General features: G+C 43.1%; 1 protein-coding gene and 1 long non-coding RNA gene across 3 annotated transcripts in view; one reads left to right on the top strand and one right to left on the bottom strand.

Moving 5' to 3' along the window:
- Window positions 1–16,695, bottom strand: part of LOC139758344 (uncharacterized) — a 289,753-nt gene that overhangs the window by 249,024 nt on the left and 24,034 nt on the right. The window lies entirely within an intron of this gene.
- LOC139758342 (uncharacterized) overlaps window positions 1–16,695 on the top strand; it is a 177,582-nt gene that overhangs the window by 135,236 nt on the left and 25,651 nt on the right. For both annotated transcript variants that reach the window (XM_071679631.1, XM_071679632.1), the window contains one exon: window positions 12,204–12,339. In XM_071679631.1, the coding sequence (XP_071535732.1) occupies window positions 12,204–12,339 (136 nt within the window). The remainder of the gene's footprint in view (window positions 1–12,203; window positions 12,340–16,695) is intronic.

Raw genomic sequence — 16,695 nt, forward strand, 5'->3', positions numbered from 1 at the left:
ACACACACACACACACAGCAGTGGAGCAGCATCAAGAATTGCCACCCTTCACAGACGTCCCTCCCTACCAGGTCCTTTAAATCTCAAGTGATTCAAGGGTTCATAAAGCAGTCTTATCCATCCAGTCTAGGTCAGAGGGAAGAGATCTCACAGGTGTAAGGGGTCCGACAAAGGCGAGGCAATGGGTAACCCTGCTTTAACCCCGATCGCTTTTAGAAGTTTCCAGCCGAGCTTAAGAACTCTGTCAACCAATGTCTTGCCAGTAAGATCTCACCGCCAATCAGGACCACTCCACCCCTAACCTCTCTTTTCTTCAGTGCTTCTTCCCCTTTATGCAACAGAGAAGAAAGATAAGGGGATCAGATCAGCCGATTCTGACAGCACCCTTCCCCATCTGTTAGTCAGATGAGGTGGAACGCGCGTCAGAACTGAGGCAGAAATCTTACTCTGTCCAACACACACACACAAGTTTTGAAATCCAGCTGGGTTGCGAAGCTGCTTCGGCAGCTGCACGAGTTCGTCCTCGTAACCTCGACCGGTAAAAAGAGTCATGGTGGTATTAGGTTTCAAGAATACTCAACGTCTCGTGAGAAATGAGACTGTCGTTGGAGGAGGTCATCAAGCCTCTCCTTCCCTCTTCCTCTCTTTCACTCAAGGAGTCCGGCATGGCGATTCCTTTTGCCTCTCTCTCTTTTTACTGCTCTGTTTAGCCTCTGAGAAGAGCATGGATAGACTAGCGGGTAATCTGATCATTTGGTATTTGGCAGACACTGCCGTGCTCTTGTTCACGAACCTCGGTCTTGTGAGAGGTCTCGGTGAAGGAATTGTAAAGCATCTCTTAATATTTCCAAATGCGAAATCTTCACCTCCATCGCTGAGGTTGCTGCTGACAGCTTAGATGCAATTTTCTGTCAGGAACTTCATCTATGGAAGGATAGAAGAAGGGAATCCATACTTTATATAGCCATGACACCCTTTCCCTCCTTATTAAATTAACCTCAACAAGCTAACCTAACATACTGAGGACTTCACGATCTTTCAACAGTGACACACACACACACTAAGGATGAAAGACGAGACACTGAACTGGTGTGCCAAGACCTTTAACCTTCATTTCCATGACTCCCGCTGAAAAACAAACATCCCTCCCTGTTAGACTAAGTGGTCCTGGGATTTCCACCGCCTCCCAGATATCCATTCAAGTCTTTCCTGTCTTCCAAGACGACCTCCAGCAGACTAGTCTCCGCAGGCAGAGTTTGAAATGATTCCGCGGATGATTCATGCAGACTCACGCATCTGTGGACCCACAAGCAAATTAAACAAAACGCACTGTGAAAAAGCATGGCTTCAGCGGTGCTGGACCAAGGCTCAACCATGATGGACCAACGTAAGACCCACACGAAGGAGGCCCAGGCAGAAGGTGGAGAGCCCTAACTCTTCAAGCCAGATGGAAGTGGCAAAGGGCCTGACGGTGTAACACTGGACGATGAATCAGGCATCTATCTGTTGTGGAATTATCATATAGGCAGGTACTTATCTGAAGATTACATCGAAAATCAAACTACTGGTGCTGCAGACTTTAGGAACCAGCAGATGAGAACTAAGATATGAGAATGTAGACCCACACTGTCTCTTTCCTCCATTGGCTATGGAGTGATTAGTTCTTTCAGTGACCTTAGTTCCCAGCTAATCGAATCCATTAACAATGAAAGAACAGCCAGCTTTCCATTTTCGTGCCTCAACATGGCTATCCGGCGAAGAATTGGAAGATGTATTTTCGCCTCACGTTTTCTCTCCGGGGAACTGGAGGAACCTAACAACGTGTATTTCACCTCTACTCCATTCTAAAGACTTTATCATATATTTTTCTATCATTAGATTAGCCTAGAAGATGGTACTTCGCATATATACATGTTCTTGACTTCTCGAAACAGGAATCCTTTATCTTACAAACGAATCCTGCGTTGTTTTGACGCCAGTGATGGTCATTCGAATACCTTCAAGTTTTCACACACGGCTTCAGAAAAAGACATTCTGGCCGGGAATATAATGAGCCCAGGATTATGTTAACATTTCTCGAAGCTCCTTAACCTCTGCAGTACACAGCTCGTGTCATAACACCTCACGCTGAAAACAGGATGTAATGCAAATAACTCTGGATTTCTAAAGCATTTGTGTTTTCCAGAGAAAACATTCATTCTTTGTGTGTCCTCGTTCTCCACAGCTCGACCAGAAATCTGTGTGGGGAAAAAATCTAATAAAAATTGCGTAGATAAATTTGGGGTCGTTCTAAATTTGCTTATTTTCATAGTATAAACAATGAATATGGGAATATCAAGCCTCTGCTTCTTTTTCTTTTTTTTTTTCCTTGGAGAGAACACTGCATGGAAACAAGTTTATTTACCGAAGAAAATTTGTGCATATACAAAATGCTCTAAACACCTTCGCAAAGACACGGGGGAAGGTGTGTGTATCCAGAATATATACAGCTAAAAACAAAGGCAAAGGTGTATGTTTTTGTTTGGAAAATGATGTAATCACCAAAAAAAAAAAAAAAAAAATATATCAGCCAACGCGAATACACTCGTATATGCCGACCTTTTTGCATATTTGGAAGAATTCTTTAACGGAAAATTGGACCTAATGACGTCAGCTGGGGGTCAACCTTACCCCATCACATCCCCCTTCTGGAGTACTGATTATTTGAATTTTCCGCATCGGGTTTGATCATCTCATCCACTCTCCTTTATAGAGACTGATTAATCACATCATTTTTTCTCTCCCCAGTCGCGTCGAGTAATTCAAACTGTTATCTTCCCTTATCGATTCCTTATAATGGTCCTATCTACTGGGGCCAAAAAGAAAAAAAAATTAGTAGCGGCATTTCCATCAATTTTCTGGGCTATCTTCTCTCCGCGGCAGGGAAACAGCCGAAGCTACAACTCCGTCTAAAAGCAGGAAGAAGGGAAAAATAGATATACACCATTCATCAAATGTTCTTATATCATCAAGGCCTATCGGATACCCCACGAAAATATTACGAAACTCTTGGGCTCTTCTCATTCGAAGTTATTTCACTATATTTCTCACCGTATTTCACATCATTTCCACCGGATGTTTCATTCATGGTCTACAATTGGGGCCCGTCGTACAGTTAAGGAGATTCGAGAGTAATTGGCAAGTATTTCAGGTGTCGCCTTTAACTCGGGGCGAATCCCTCTAAGGGAACTCAAGCCTGATTAAGTTAACAAAGTTGCGAAACTAAAGCCATCTCATGGCCGGGGAAGAGGAGGAGAGTGGACGTGGAGTGTTTAAGGCTGACAGAGACAAAAGATAAGAAGGACAGAGATGGGAGACAGATCATGAAAATATTTTCTTCAGGGAAAAAAAATTAAGGGTATTTGGAAGAAAATGAAATTTTTTTTAATCCACTTCCCAAAGAAGGGGACATGGCTCGAATGCACCAACAAACACAATGAGAAATAATGAGGACACTGGGTACAGAAGCAATTACTAACAAGGACATAGAGGATGGACAACCAGCAAATACAGTCGAAGAAAAAGTCACAGGAAAAAAATGATGATTCCTGGAAAGTGTTTGGAAGAAGATACATTGAACTGGAACGGTCAAGCCACTGGGAGATCTCCCGTTCCAGGGCATAAAGAGACGCATCTTCAAAGGGAATGGAAGAAAAGGGGAAAGCCTGAGGGGTCGGAGGAGACGTTGTGAGATGGAAAGCATTGTGGCTACCGGCTGGAGAAAGGCCATCAAAGGAAAGAAGAAGAAGAGAAGGAAGAAGAAAATGAAGCGAGAGGAGAAGAAAATATATGGAAGAAGAGGAAAAAGATGAAGATCCTTTGCATTGTTTCGCTAGAATGAAGAAAAGAAGAACAGAAGAGAAGTACAAGAAGAATAAGGCCTTTTCTTCGTCTCTCCAGATACGAACAGGATAGAATCAAAGTTAAAACAAGACTTTTTACTTTTTTCTTAGTCGAGAGTATTTGCCAAAGGTCAGGGCCAGCACGTGGTGCTCACCGCAGGAAAATATAGGGTCACAAACTTTCTCACTCGAATCTGCCACCAGGACCGTGCTATCTGTAAACAGCAACTGACTCACCACTCAGGCAACCCCCTACCTAAAAATCATCCCTTCTCCCTCATCCCCTCACATCCACTCCCACTTCAACCCCATCCATAAACAGATTGTGGGATGGTTTGCTACTCTTTCGTTGTCGACCCGTAGTAGCATTGAGAGGCACGAACTAGGCCAGGTTTTCCAGCTACTGTCCACTGCTCCTGAGGGTTGTTTCAGGCCACCAAAGGCCAATTACATCGCTGGTATCGTTCAAGATCGGCGACCTTGGTGCCAGAACCCAGCTTAAACAAAGACCACCTTTGATATTGACACAAAACTTGTATCTTTTCCTTGTGTTCGTCATATATATATATATATATATATATATATATATATATATATATATATATATATATATACACACGCGCACATACAGAGCTTAAATTCCGAAGAAAATTCAAGGTACAAAATGAATTTCTTTTTTCTCTCGAATCCTGATTTATGGATGAAATAGAATCCCTGACAAGGACGTGTTCCCTCATAGCTCGATTGTGGGCGGGACTCTGGTGAAATAGGATAAAGAACTCGAGGAAAATACTAAAGGAGTCCGGGTTCCTGTCGTCGTCAGAGCTTGTTAGGATCAGCGTTTGTTATCCTACGGATCCTGAAGGAAGCCTAGGTTTTTTTTTCTTTTTCACCCCCTCCTCCAGCACCAGCTTCTTGTCGTTTTCGTGGCTTGTTAGGATCACCTTTGAATATACTAAGGATACATGAGGGAGCTTATACATATACATATATATATATATATATATATATATATATATATATATATATACATATATATATATATATACAATCATAAGCTCTTTGGTTTTAAGACTATATATTTCATGTAAAGTTGTAGGAGGATTCAAGATGATAAAAACTTCTAAAGGGAATTTATAGAACACGAGCTCTTATCTATACTATGAAATGGTGCTTCTGTTACTCTGTACTCCCGTTCCCTGTAGACACGGTAACTATGCCCCCTTACACAGACGAGAATAATTAACCCATTTTCTTAAGCAGAATAGAAATCGTAGATTGACAGGATAAAACGTCCCTGGTATAATTTTTTATTGTTGAGCGGGAAGGATATGCTGGAGATATGGAAGGTATAAAGGGAAAAAAATGATTGAACGAGTGATTGGAACCACTGAACAATGTGAGCTGCTGTTTAGGATGTGGTGGCCAGGGAGGTATGGAGCGGTGGTGGTGGCGAGGGAGAGTGTGGTGGCTAGGAGGAGAGAAAGTGGAGGTGGGGGTTTAGGGAGGTCCGTGGTGGACAGGGAGGGAGGCAGTGGTTATAGGGAGGAGGGAAGGTGTGGTAGGTCTGCGGGAGCGAAAAAGACAAAAATCTGGAGGGACCGAATCTGCTTGTATGTACAGACAGTATATATATATATATATATATATATATATATATATATATATATATATATATATATATATATATGGGTCATTAATAAGAATCTGTCGAGAAAAATCTTTTTTTCGTATATCTGAAAAAGAATGTAAAGAAGACGGAAATTCCCTGCAGTGAGGGAAGACCCAGGAGTGTTCAAGCTCAAGGAATTTCCATTGAGGCTGTAGTGCCAGGAGAGACGGATGAGGGAGGCAGGAGGAAGATACGAGGAGGAGGAAGAGGATGAGGAGACACAAGAAGGTCAAGCAAGAATGTAGGGAAGGAGAGTAAGAAAGATACACAACAGAGTTAGAAGAAGAGGACCTGTGAGTAAGAGAAGGACTGAGGGAAAGATGAGAGATAAACATAGAAAAGGAGAAGGAAAGAGAACTTGAATGAAGTGGAAGGACGAGGAGACGACATAGGGAAAGGATGGATTGAAAGAAGAGAAAGAGAGAAAAGGAGAGAAAAAAAAACAGAGTTAGAAGAGGAAAATATCAAGTGGCTGAGGTAAGGCAGAGGATGAGATGGGAGGGCGAACGAAAGAGAATGGAAGACGGGGAGGGACGAAAGTGAGGAAAAGGGAAGAAATAGATGAAAATTGTACGAAGCAAATTATGGAAATTTCCCAGTTGTTCATTAGTTGGTGGGCTGTGGTCGTGTGTCCAGAAGACCCTTAGGTCCTGGGTAATGGTGAAGAGAACGGAGGGGGAAGAGGAGAGAGGGGAAGAGCAAGAGTAGGAGGGAGGAAAAGGGAAGTGTGGGAGGTGAAGAAGATTTGAAGAGGACAAGATGATAAAAGAAAGGAAAATACACACAAAAGAAGAGAAGTATGCAGGAGAAATAGAAGAAAAAGATGAAAAGAAAAATAAGAAGGAAAAGAGTATAATGAAGTTAGAAAAAATAATGAAGAATCGAAGAAATATAAAGATAGAGAAAAACAGAAGATATTAGCATTAATATAACAGATAAGACAAATCACTTTATAAACATGAAGCTCATTCTCCTAGTGATAATCATCTTTCGTTCAAAATGTCCACGTTTCAACTTGTTTCATTTAGTGAACTGAAACACAGAGGGTTTCAGTAGAGAGAGGACTGGTGTCGGAGGGTTTCGAGCAATTAGAACTGGTCTCACTTTCCTTCACCACCACAGTGGCATCTCATTTACATCCCTGTACCAACAGTATACTTTACGGTTATGAATAATTTTTTTTTTTGCCCCTTCCCCCCCACCCTTCTTTTTTGTGGGGTTAGCAGCCGACAGACTAACGTCACTATAACTGGCGTGCATGTTAATGTGGCCTGCAGCACATACGTATTTTTCGACGCCGATGACAGACTTATTAAAAAGCGAGGGACGCTTGACCTCCCTCTTCCTCCCTCTCCCTCAACCTCCCTCTCCCTCTCTCGCCAAATTGCTTAGATTTTTTTCTTCCACTATTTTTTTTTCTCTTATGAAACGAGTAAAAAAAAAAAAAGATTGCATCCCACACCAGGTGCGCATGATTACAGGGAATGTGTAAAACTGGAAATCGAAATAGGAATATATGAAGGACGATCGAATCCTACTGTTCAACTGGTGCAGAGAGAATGAGAGCATTCTTTAGCATCCCATTCTTTTCTTTGATAGACTTCGCATATATATATATATATATATATATATATATATATATATATATATATACAAATTTACTATTGCGTACAGAAGAGTCGAACAACAGGTGAACAGCGTACCATTGGATCACCGTTGATACACATGTACGTATATATGCTACTCGTGATAGGTACATAGATCTATACGTAAATAAACTTCTGCATCCTGACAAACTCTGCGCTGTTATAAGTGTCGAAACCAAACACATAGCTGTTCGAATTCCCCATAACATTCCAGGACGCTAAACAGACAACGGAACAGAGAATAAGAATCTTTATCAGTGTGATATAAAAGACCCTCACACTATATGATTCTTCTGGATATCATTATCGTGTTAATACCAGTTACCTCCTGGTAACATACGCTTGATAAGATCATTGTGACTGAGGGCAGGTATTATTGTCAAAACCTTCCCACACATCTGTATGAGCACAGCAGCTATGACAACATCCTGGACTATTTTTGTCTATTTCGTACAGATATTTTGTTTCCCAGGGCCAAATTTTAATCATATGCATACTAATGCCATTCTCGACTGTAGACTCTACTTGAGTTGACTGTGTTTTCTAATACACATTGACCCTTTAAAGATTTTTCTATTAACAACGAGACATTTGAATAGTTGGCACGTCATACTCCAAACCCACCTCACAAGATTTTGCAATTTGGAAACAATCTGGTCATGGTGCGACGGCATAATCCTCCACTGCGCATCTTTTCAGAGCAGATAAACGCGTCTCGTCGTCGATGAAGCTGACCGGGGTCTATTTAGGCCTTTATAGAATATTCTGTGTAGTCATAGCGCTGAAAATGCTAAAAGATTGGTAAATATGAATCGCTACTATGAAATTCAAATTTTCTTTTCCCTTATCCCTGAGGTTAGGGAAGGAAAATCCCACTCTCTTGTCTCCGAGTTGTAGAAGACGACCAAGAAGGTAGGAAAACAAGGAAAAGGCAAACGAAGATATTTCTTTCTTACATGCCTGTTCGTCGTTTCCCGCATTAGCGCGGTAGCGCCAGGAATAGACAGGGAAAAAGCCCGATTCGCTCCCATCCATTCTCTTGCTTCATGTGTGATGCACCGAAACCACAGCTCCCTATCCACAACCAGGCTTCCACAGACCTTTGTATGATTTCCTCCTGCGTTATATACCCTGGTCTAGACTATAGACAGTACGTCGCCCCCCCTATACATAATTCTCATATCATGAATCTCAATTCAAACGTCATTCAGATAGGGCGCACCGGAGGTCTGCATCCACAACCTTTGGTTCTCCACTGTTGTAAATTTACTCAACAATCAAACGACAGTCGTGGGTGACACACGTGTGTTTACCAAAGTCAGAACCATGAGAAACCATATCAGTGGTTGGCATCCCCCGAGGGAATGACCATGTCTGGAAAATTAATTACCAATTCAATGAATAATTTTGATCCCTGATTGGTTGTCAGGGTACATGGGGGAGTAAGGGAGGGTGGTTCAGAGGAAGGATGGGAGGGCCATCTGACGGGCCAATCAGATGTTCAGTTGCTCTCTTATGAATTACCTTCATGATTAAGAATTTTGTTTGTACGTTTTCTTCATTGCTTACAGAACTGCGTTGGTTGGTCTCTGAATTCATTATACGTCCAACAGCAAACACAGTTGTTTACTACAAATTAGCTGCAAAGTAAAGAGGTATATTATACTCTCTCGAGTTAGCGAGGTAGCGCTACGAATAGACGAAAAAAAGTTCACTTTCTTCGTTTACATTCATTCTCTAGCTGTTGTAACTAATGCAGCAAAACCACAGCTCCCTACCCACAACGAGGCCTTACAGACATTTCCATGGTTTCCCAAGGATGCTTCGCAAACCATAGTTTAGTCCATTGACAGCACGTTGATCGCTGAATATTACATGATTCCCATTCACTATCCCGTGCACGTCTTACACCCTCTTGCATGTTCAGGCTCCAATTACACAAAACCCTTTTCCCTCCATCCTTCCATCTCCAATATGGCATCCCCTTTCTCCTGCTCTCCTTTGCTTCTGACATATGTATCCTCTTTGTTAATCTCAATTCGCTAAGTCTCCCCCTGTGTCTAAACCGCTTCAGTACAGACTTCAGCTTTCTCAAACACACACTATATATTACCATACCTCTCTGTAATCCTTTTGTTATTATACATATATGTATATGCGTATGTGGGTGCGTTCACGAATGGTAATTTGTGGGTTTGATTTCGTACAAGACACGGATTGATTGACTACCGATGACTCATAAAGATTACTGTGTACACTAGTACTGAGTGCACATAACATGCGTGTCTCCCCAGAGAGAGGGCTTGTCTGTCTGTCGAGCTGCTGGAAATCCTATGGCTAAAGGTATTTTTCCTGATGGTACTATGTACTTTAGGGGACCTAATGGGTGTCTCTATGTTTATGGGTGGAGAGATATGGGTGTAATAATAATATCACGAATAGAATTTGGTTATAGATTTCTGTCTTTTTCGGATGGAGTATGGGTAGTGTAAGTGGATTACGGAGATGTTCAGTTGGAGGTGAGACATGCCATGGTCAGCGTTACACCTCATTGATACGGGGACTGGTAAGGGCCGATGGAAGGTTGGTTCGGCGGTGAGGGCCGATGGAAGGTTGGTTCGGCGGTGAGGGCCGATGGAAGGTTGGTTCGGCGGTGAGGGCCGATGGAAGGTGGGTGTGGTAAGGGCCGATGAAAGGTTGGTTCGGTGGTGAGGGAGGAGGGTGGTATAAGCAGGAGGCGGTGGAGGACGTGGTGAAGGAGACAGACAGAGCCACAAGGGGAAATAGGAAGGTCCTTGAAGAGCAGAGATACAATGCCGCTCCTCCGTATTGAGACATTTCTTTGTCATTATTCACTGGATGAACTTTGAAAGAGAAGAAAAGAATAAAAAAAAGGGAGGGAGAGAGTTAATGCTCCTGTTTTCCAGCCGCATTTATGTTGTTTGTTGGGATTAGAGCCGGAAGGAGGGAAAGAGAGAGAGAGAAAGAGAGAGACAGAAAATAGAGAGAGAGAGTCTCTCGTTTTCATAAGTTGTTGAATAGAAATGTCACGGACAAAAGCCCTCATCGAGGCGAAAGTCTTCACTGAAACATAAAACGAGGCGAAAAAGACCGAAAAAAAATATGGAGAGAAGTGGGAAAAGAAAATATATCTAAGAGTCTTGGAAAAAGTGGGAAATCGTATTTTTCAAAAACCGGGGGCATGTTATAGCTACAAGGGGAAAAAAATGAACATGATATAGAGTTCCCAAAGTTTAGTGGTGCAGGGAAAGAAACATATCAGAACCTGCTCACTCTTGTGTTGCTACTCACTCATTATGTGCAGCAATGACCTGTATAGCACTACGAGAACTAGCAAATGATGGAGTTATACAAGCAGCCATTGCCCAAGAGTAGAAACCGAAGTAATATCTACAGAACAGAGAGAAAAGTCTGACACTCTAGGGTACAGCAAGTGGGTCACGTTTGGACGTCAGGCTGGGAGAGTTGATAAGTCGGATTACTTTGGACTCGACTCTGTCAATTGAATGAATAGTCAGAACCTCCCCAGACGTGAGAACAGTTAGTATTCAGTTGAAGTAAGTGGGACAGCTGGTGAAAGGAGAAAAATCTTTGGCTTCTAAACACGACTTGCTGCCTCGGCCATAGAACCAGCCAGAGAAGAAGTAAGATATGGGTGGGGTGAGAAGTGGAAGTGAGTGTGCGAGAAAAAGAAATCTTGGAATTCTGATCCTCTTTTAGCTACAGTTCGTCAATTCCTTTCGAAATTCAAATCGTTACGGCAGATGTAGTCCTCGATGGCTTACACCGGTGACCTTACGACTTTCCATAGATCGAGCTGAGGAAGAGGAGGAAAGTCTTTGAGGTGCAAGATTCAAGGAGCGGAAAGAAAAGTAACACGGGAGGAGATTTTCAAGAGTCTGGATATAGTATAAGTAAAAATAATTGAAAAAAAAAGATAGTTGGAAGAATCTATCTAAGGTATTCAACTCCTTTGAGATCTTTATTATCCCGAAACAAGACTTTACAAACCCCCTAGAAAATACGTGAAATACGATTACTCAACTCCAAACGGATTATTGGATTTCGTTCGTGTGCGCTGTTGTCATCATCATCTCTGATCCCTGATTAATGCAGCATTTTCTGCTGAAGGGAAACTGCAAAAGTGTGCAGCAAAGTCTGAAAAACTGTATCTTTTTTTTCTCTCCCCTTGTGCTCTTACATTGTTGGCGGATAGGATTAAAGCCATTAGAATTAGGATGATTTTTTTCCCACCGTCTCAAATGCACCTCTCGTGACGCTTATCTGACGCTCAGGTAAAAGCTTGAAATGCCATGGAATATTACGTTAATGTCATGTTGGTGCGTGTGTGTGTGTGTGTGTGTGTGTGTGTGTGTGTGTGTGTGTGTGTTGAAATGGATTCAGTCTGTGGGGAGCTATGCTCATTTTCCTCCTTACACACACACACACACACACACACACACACTTCCGTGGTGTAGCGGATAGCGTTGTCGACCGCTAAAGTATTTACAGGCGCCCAGGGTCGAGCCCACATAGGTTCGAATCTTGGTCGAGGTGATCCGTCCACAGTTACCTCATCTGTTCATCCTTCCCCAAGAGTTCAACGATAAGCTGGGTACCTGGCTTAGGCTAGGATATATATATATATATATATATATATATATATATATATATATATATATATATATATATATATATATACGAATAGAACCACTGTTTACTTCACGAAAACACGAGTAGAACCATTGTATACATAACGAAAACATAAAACCTTTCTATACATAACGAAAACCAATGTAAGAAGACAATTAAAAGGAAAAATTCCCCCCCAACTAAAAAAAGACAATCCAAAAATTGTTCATGTTGGTAATGAAGTTATTCGATAATTTTCTAATGATGGGAGGCGAGGGTTTGTGATGCTGTAAAACAAATTGTTGAAGGAAAAAAATTATTGATGGATGTTTATCTTTCCCTCCTGAACAGCCAGCAAGGTCGGGCCTGAACGAGGTTGAGTTGTTGGACGTCCAGACTTCATCGAGCGGAAACTACAGGTGCGAGGTGGTCGCCGAGGCTCCCAGGTTTAAAACGGACTTCATGGCTGCCAACATGACTATCGTAGGTGAGTCAGGGCTGCCAACATGACCGATGTAGGCGAGTCAAAGGGTTTACAAACTTCTGCAGGTAATTCAAGGTTATCACCATGACCAATATACACGGTATAAAGGAATGGCGTACGGCAGCGAAGGAAACAATAGGGATAATATCCAGGATGATATATGGGGGGTGACCTGAAGCACGCATCAAAATTTTAGTAAATTTAGGAAACATCTGCAAATATATCCACAACATCAGGGATCTGGTGAAGTTGAGGAATGACAGACTGCAGAAGAAGAACGGCATAGTTTACGAGATCCCGTGCAACGGCTGCAATGGTCGTATGTCGGAGAAATTGGACTTGGACTTGTAACGATGTTCAACGACCACAGGCCTGAAGTTCGTCACTGACATGGACAACGAAGACCATTTGCCTCAGTGGAGTGAGGCAAGAATTATACTCCTAAAAAAAAAAAAGAAAAAAAGAGACAAGGAAATATTTGGAATCAGCTTACGTTACCTTAAAACCTAACACCAGTACGAGGTCAGGCAACATGCTGCGGGCTAAAGCAGCAACGAAAATTATCAACGTGTGACTAGTGGGTTTCTGAAAAGAAAACAGCGGCAGTAGATCAATCAGACCTGAACTGTAGAAGTTGGGGATTGGTGGTGTGAATTCGTGAACTGTAAATCTTGTAGAGTGATGACTGGTTAAGAGTCCTCCATAATTGTAGATCTTTTACTATGATGCTTGGGTAAGAGGCCTTAATTAAATAGAGCTTGTAGAATGTTGACTGGGTAAGAATCTTCTCAAACTGTAGATCTTGCAGACTGATCACAAGGCAAGAGGCCTTAACTGTAGTTCTTATCCTACGCTGTCTGAGTAATAGACCTCCTTAACAATAGGTCTTGTAGAGGAGTCGTCCTTAGGAAAAAAAATTAATTCCTGAGGGTATATAACTGGTTAACGATGGTCTGTGATTTCGTCAGTAAGAAACACATCACATTTTCACTGGATATATGAAAACAGGAAAAGGAACTACTTATCTCACAGGGTTCCTACTGTTTTAGGAATGTTTGCTTCAACCACGAAATTAAAACAAATCTTATCGACCATTGACTTTTATGTCAGATTGATTCGTACTTCCACCGTGTCACATATCAACAACTCCACCATCATGGGCCCTTTTCACGCTCGGATTCGCTGGAACGGGCAAGAACGACTTCTATTGAAGCATTCCAGCTTCCAACAGCTTAGGTATAGCCAATGTGCGGACTGTGGTTTGCCGGCCATCCCTGGAAACGAATGGGGTCTGTATCTCACCCCGGTGGCGATGGTATGAAAGCCAGGCGAGAGACCCCACTTCGAGGAATGGCAATGGGGGGGGAGGGGGGGAGAGCAAGGGCCAATGACCCATTGCCGAGGGAACGCCAGGGGCGAATACTGGAGGAGCTTAGGGGGGGCGCGAGTGATTTGTCTGGTGATGCAGCGAAGGTGTGGAGAGGTGCCTGAGAGGGAGGTTTCCTGGCTCAGGGGTAAGGGATTTAGGCTATCTGCCAGGGTCTGAACTGTGACCAGCCGTCTGGTATACCTCTGCAGGCTACTGATAAAAAAAGCCAGTTTAGGACACGACTCATTTTTGGATGGGTTACGTCACGACCAGTCGCTACAGTTACTCATCCACAAGTGGAAGGTAACTGTGGCGTCAACCACACAGGAGGCCAGCCTCGCGTCAGCCACTGAACATCTAAAGCAGTTTAGGGAAGCAATTCGTTCTCTGGAGGCTACTCATGACCAGCCTTGGGGAAAGTTTCGACATGACCCCCCCCCCATCAGCAGAGGCTATTATTAAACCGTTCTGAGGACCTTGTCCAGGAAACTTTCGCATAATCCCGATAGTATATTCCCTCCTCCCTGATCTATATCCCCTGCTCTGACCCCCTGGTTGCAGTAATATCTCACTAGCCGGCCATTCAACGCGCTGCAGCGTTGCTTCGCTATGTCCGCCAGTAACTCAGATGGCCACGTTCCAGGAGAGGGTTCTCCGGGCTTTACCTAAAGGCCCTTTCATCACCGCCGGGATGCAACTGTCAGTGCTGAAGGGGAGACGAAGGTGTAGATCTACCGGAGGGTCGTCATACATGGGCCTCTGCTGGTGTGGTGTGGCCTACCCAGATGTGGCGCAGGGTCAACCACCTCAGCCCTGTGAGTTGGTCCTCCTCAGCTCCATTAGTGGCCATGGAGAGGCCACACCTCCTCTGCAAGGTGGCTCCTCCTCAGCCCCAGGTTGTGGACGACGAGTGGCCACAACACTCAATCATCATGGCCTTTGCCAAACTTGAGGTGTGGCCTAGATGCTTGGACACATCAGCTCTGTAGTGTGGCCCATCCTCAGTCCACTTGTGGCCTAGAGGTGGCCACACAGGGCCTGTTCTGAACGACCTTTCCGGCCGTGGCAAAATTCGATATTCGACCATCAATATTGTCTCCCTGACCACATCTGCCTCGTCCCAGCTCCTCACTCGGCTCTATGATCCTCTCCCTCACTCTTCTGTCTCGTCTTTCTTTCCCCCTTTTTTCCCCCTGACGCCTGTTTTTTTTTTCTTTGCTTCTCTTCCACATCTGTCCCTTATATCTTTGGCCCTCTCTCATCATCCAATGTTTCATCTCACTTCCCTTCTTTTCTGTCGCTTTTTCTTTTACCTTTCCTCCACGTTCATCCCTTACATTACCCATTTTTCTTATCTTCCATCATAATTCATCTTTTTTTCTTTCATATATATTCTGTTGCTCCTCCACACTTACCCTTTAAATCATTCCTCATTCTCCTTCGCCTATGTTTATCATCCATCCTCCTCACTTCTCCTGGGGCTGCAACATATCCCCCTTCATCCTTATATATATTTTTCTTCCTCGTTCCTCTTGATTACCCATCTTCATTACTCTTTCCTCCTCCTTCCTCCCTCGTCCCATCTTTCTCTCTCACCTTACCATTCCATCCTTCCCCTCTCTCGAGCCCTCATTCCTGCCTCCATCTTCACCCTTTCATCTCCTTTTACTGCCCTGTTTCCTCTCTCCCATATTGCACATCTTCCAGCATTTCATTCAACTTTTCACCCCTCTTTACATTTCCCATTCACCTGTCTTGTCTCTCATTGTTAAATCTTTGATGGCTTCTTTGTCTCGTTTTTTTTAAACGTGTCCCTCATTTCAACAAGTCCCTCATTTTAAACAACCACCATCTTTTTTCTTTCAACCGATTCTCTAACTCTTACCCAACCCTTCGAATAATTTTTTCCCCACTGTACATCAATTTCCCACTCTCTTATCAGACCTGTGTGAGATTATTCCTCATGTGATCAACCCGACTCATATTATACACCTCTCTTAAATCGATCATTATCCTTAAGTTTTCCATTTCCAACACATCGACCCTCTTCCCTTCGTTTGTGTTCAGAGCTTAAGACTCTCATACCCACAGGACTGTTGGAACCCCTACTATGCCTTCGAATACACCCATTTTTTTTGCTCTAACAGACACTGACTTCTTTCACAAGAGACGTAATGCACCCGTGGCCAAAGTTAATCCATCTTCTATCATTTGACTCGCCTCATATCCCTTGGTTCTATCCCGCGCCATGTCTCCCCCCATGTAAACACACACTCAAAACATACTGTCTTACCTTCGTTCTGCACCTCACTGCACTTTCTTTTTGTTCAGATTTTCTCAACACTTTCTTTTAACACACTCTCTCATACTCTTATCAGCATCTGGAGTTTACTCTCTCAACTTTTCTACCTACAGACGTGTATTCTGCAAAGAGCAGTTGATTCACCTTCCATGCACCCTAACCCTGAGTATGTATACTATAAATGGACTCCCTCCCTCCAAGACCCTTGCATTTTCTCCCCTCACCACCGCGTCCATGTACAAATTAAACACGTGGTGATATCACATATCGTTAATGCTGTTGCGCCTTCAACGGGAGCTACTCACCCTCCTCCTTTCCTATTCGCATTCACGTCTTACTCGTCCGGATTGTCGAGTTAGTATACGTACCCCTCAAACTACGTGGAGAAAACGACCTTAGTTACAAACGACTAGTTACAAAGGAAGAGAGCAGTTACGGTAAAGAATTTCAACAGCCCTCGAATTAATTAGCAATTCGCAATACATGACCAGAGAGAGAGAGAGAAACAGACTAATACATTTTAAAGATGAATGATTTGAAGTTGAATAATTCATGATCCAGGTCGAGGCTATAAAAGACTCCATACATCCCACAGATGGAAATCAAAGAAGTTTCTGTGACGTTGATGAAAAGTCAATGCGATTTCAATGTTATCAGAAACGCTGCAAGTTTCTTTTCCGGTTCTTAA

This window comes from Panulirus ornatus, chromosome 30, assembly GCF_036320965.1.
Source record: "Panulirus ornatus isolate Po-2019 chromosome 30, ASM3632096v1, whole genome shotgun sequence".
In the NCBI taxonomy this organism is placed as follows: Eukaryota; Metazoa; Arthropoda; class Malacostraca; order Decapoda; family Palinuridae; genus Panulirus; species Panulirus ornatus.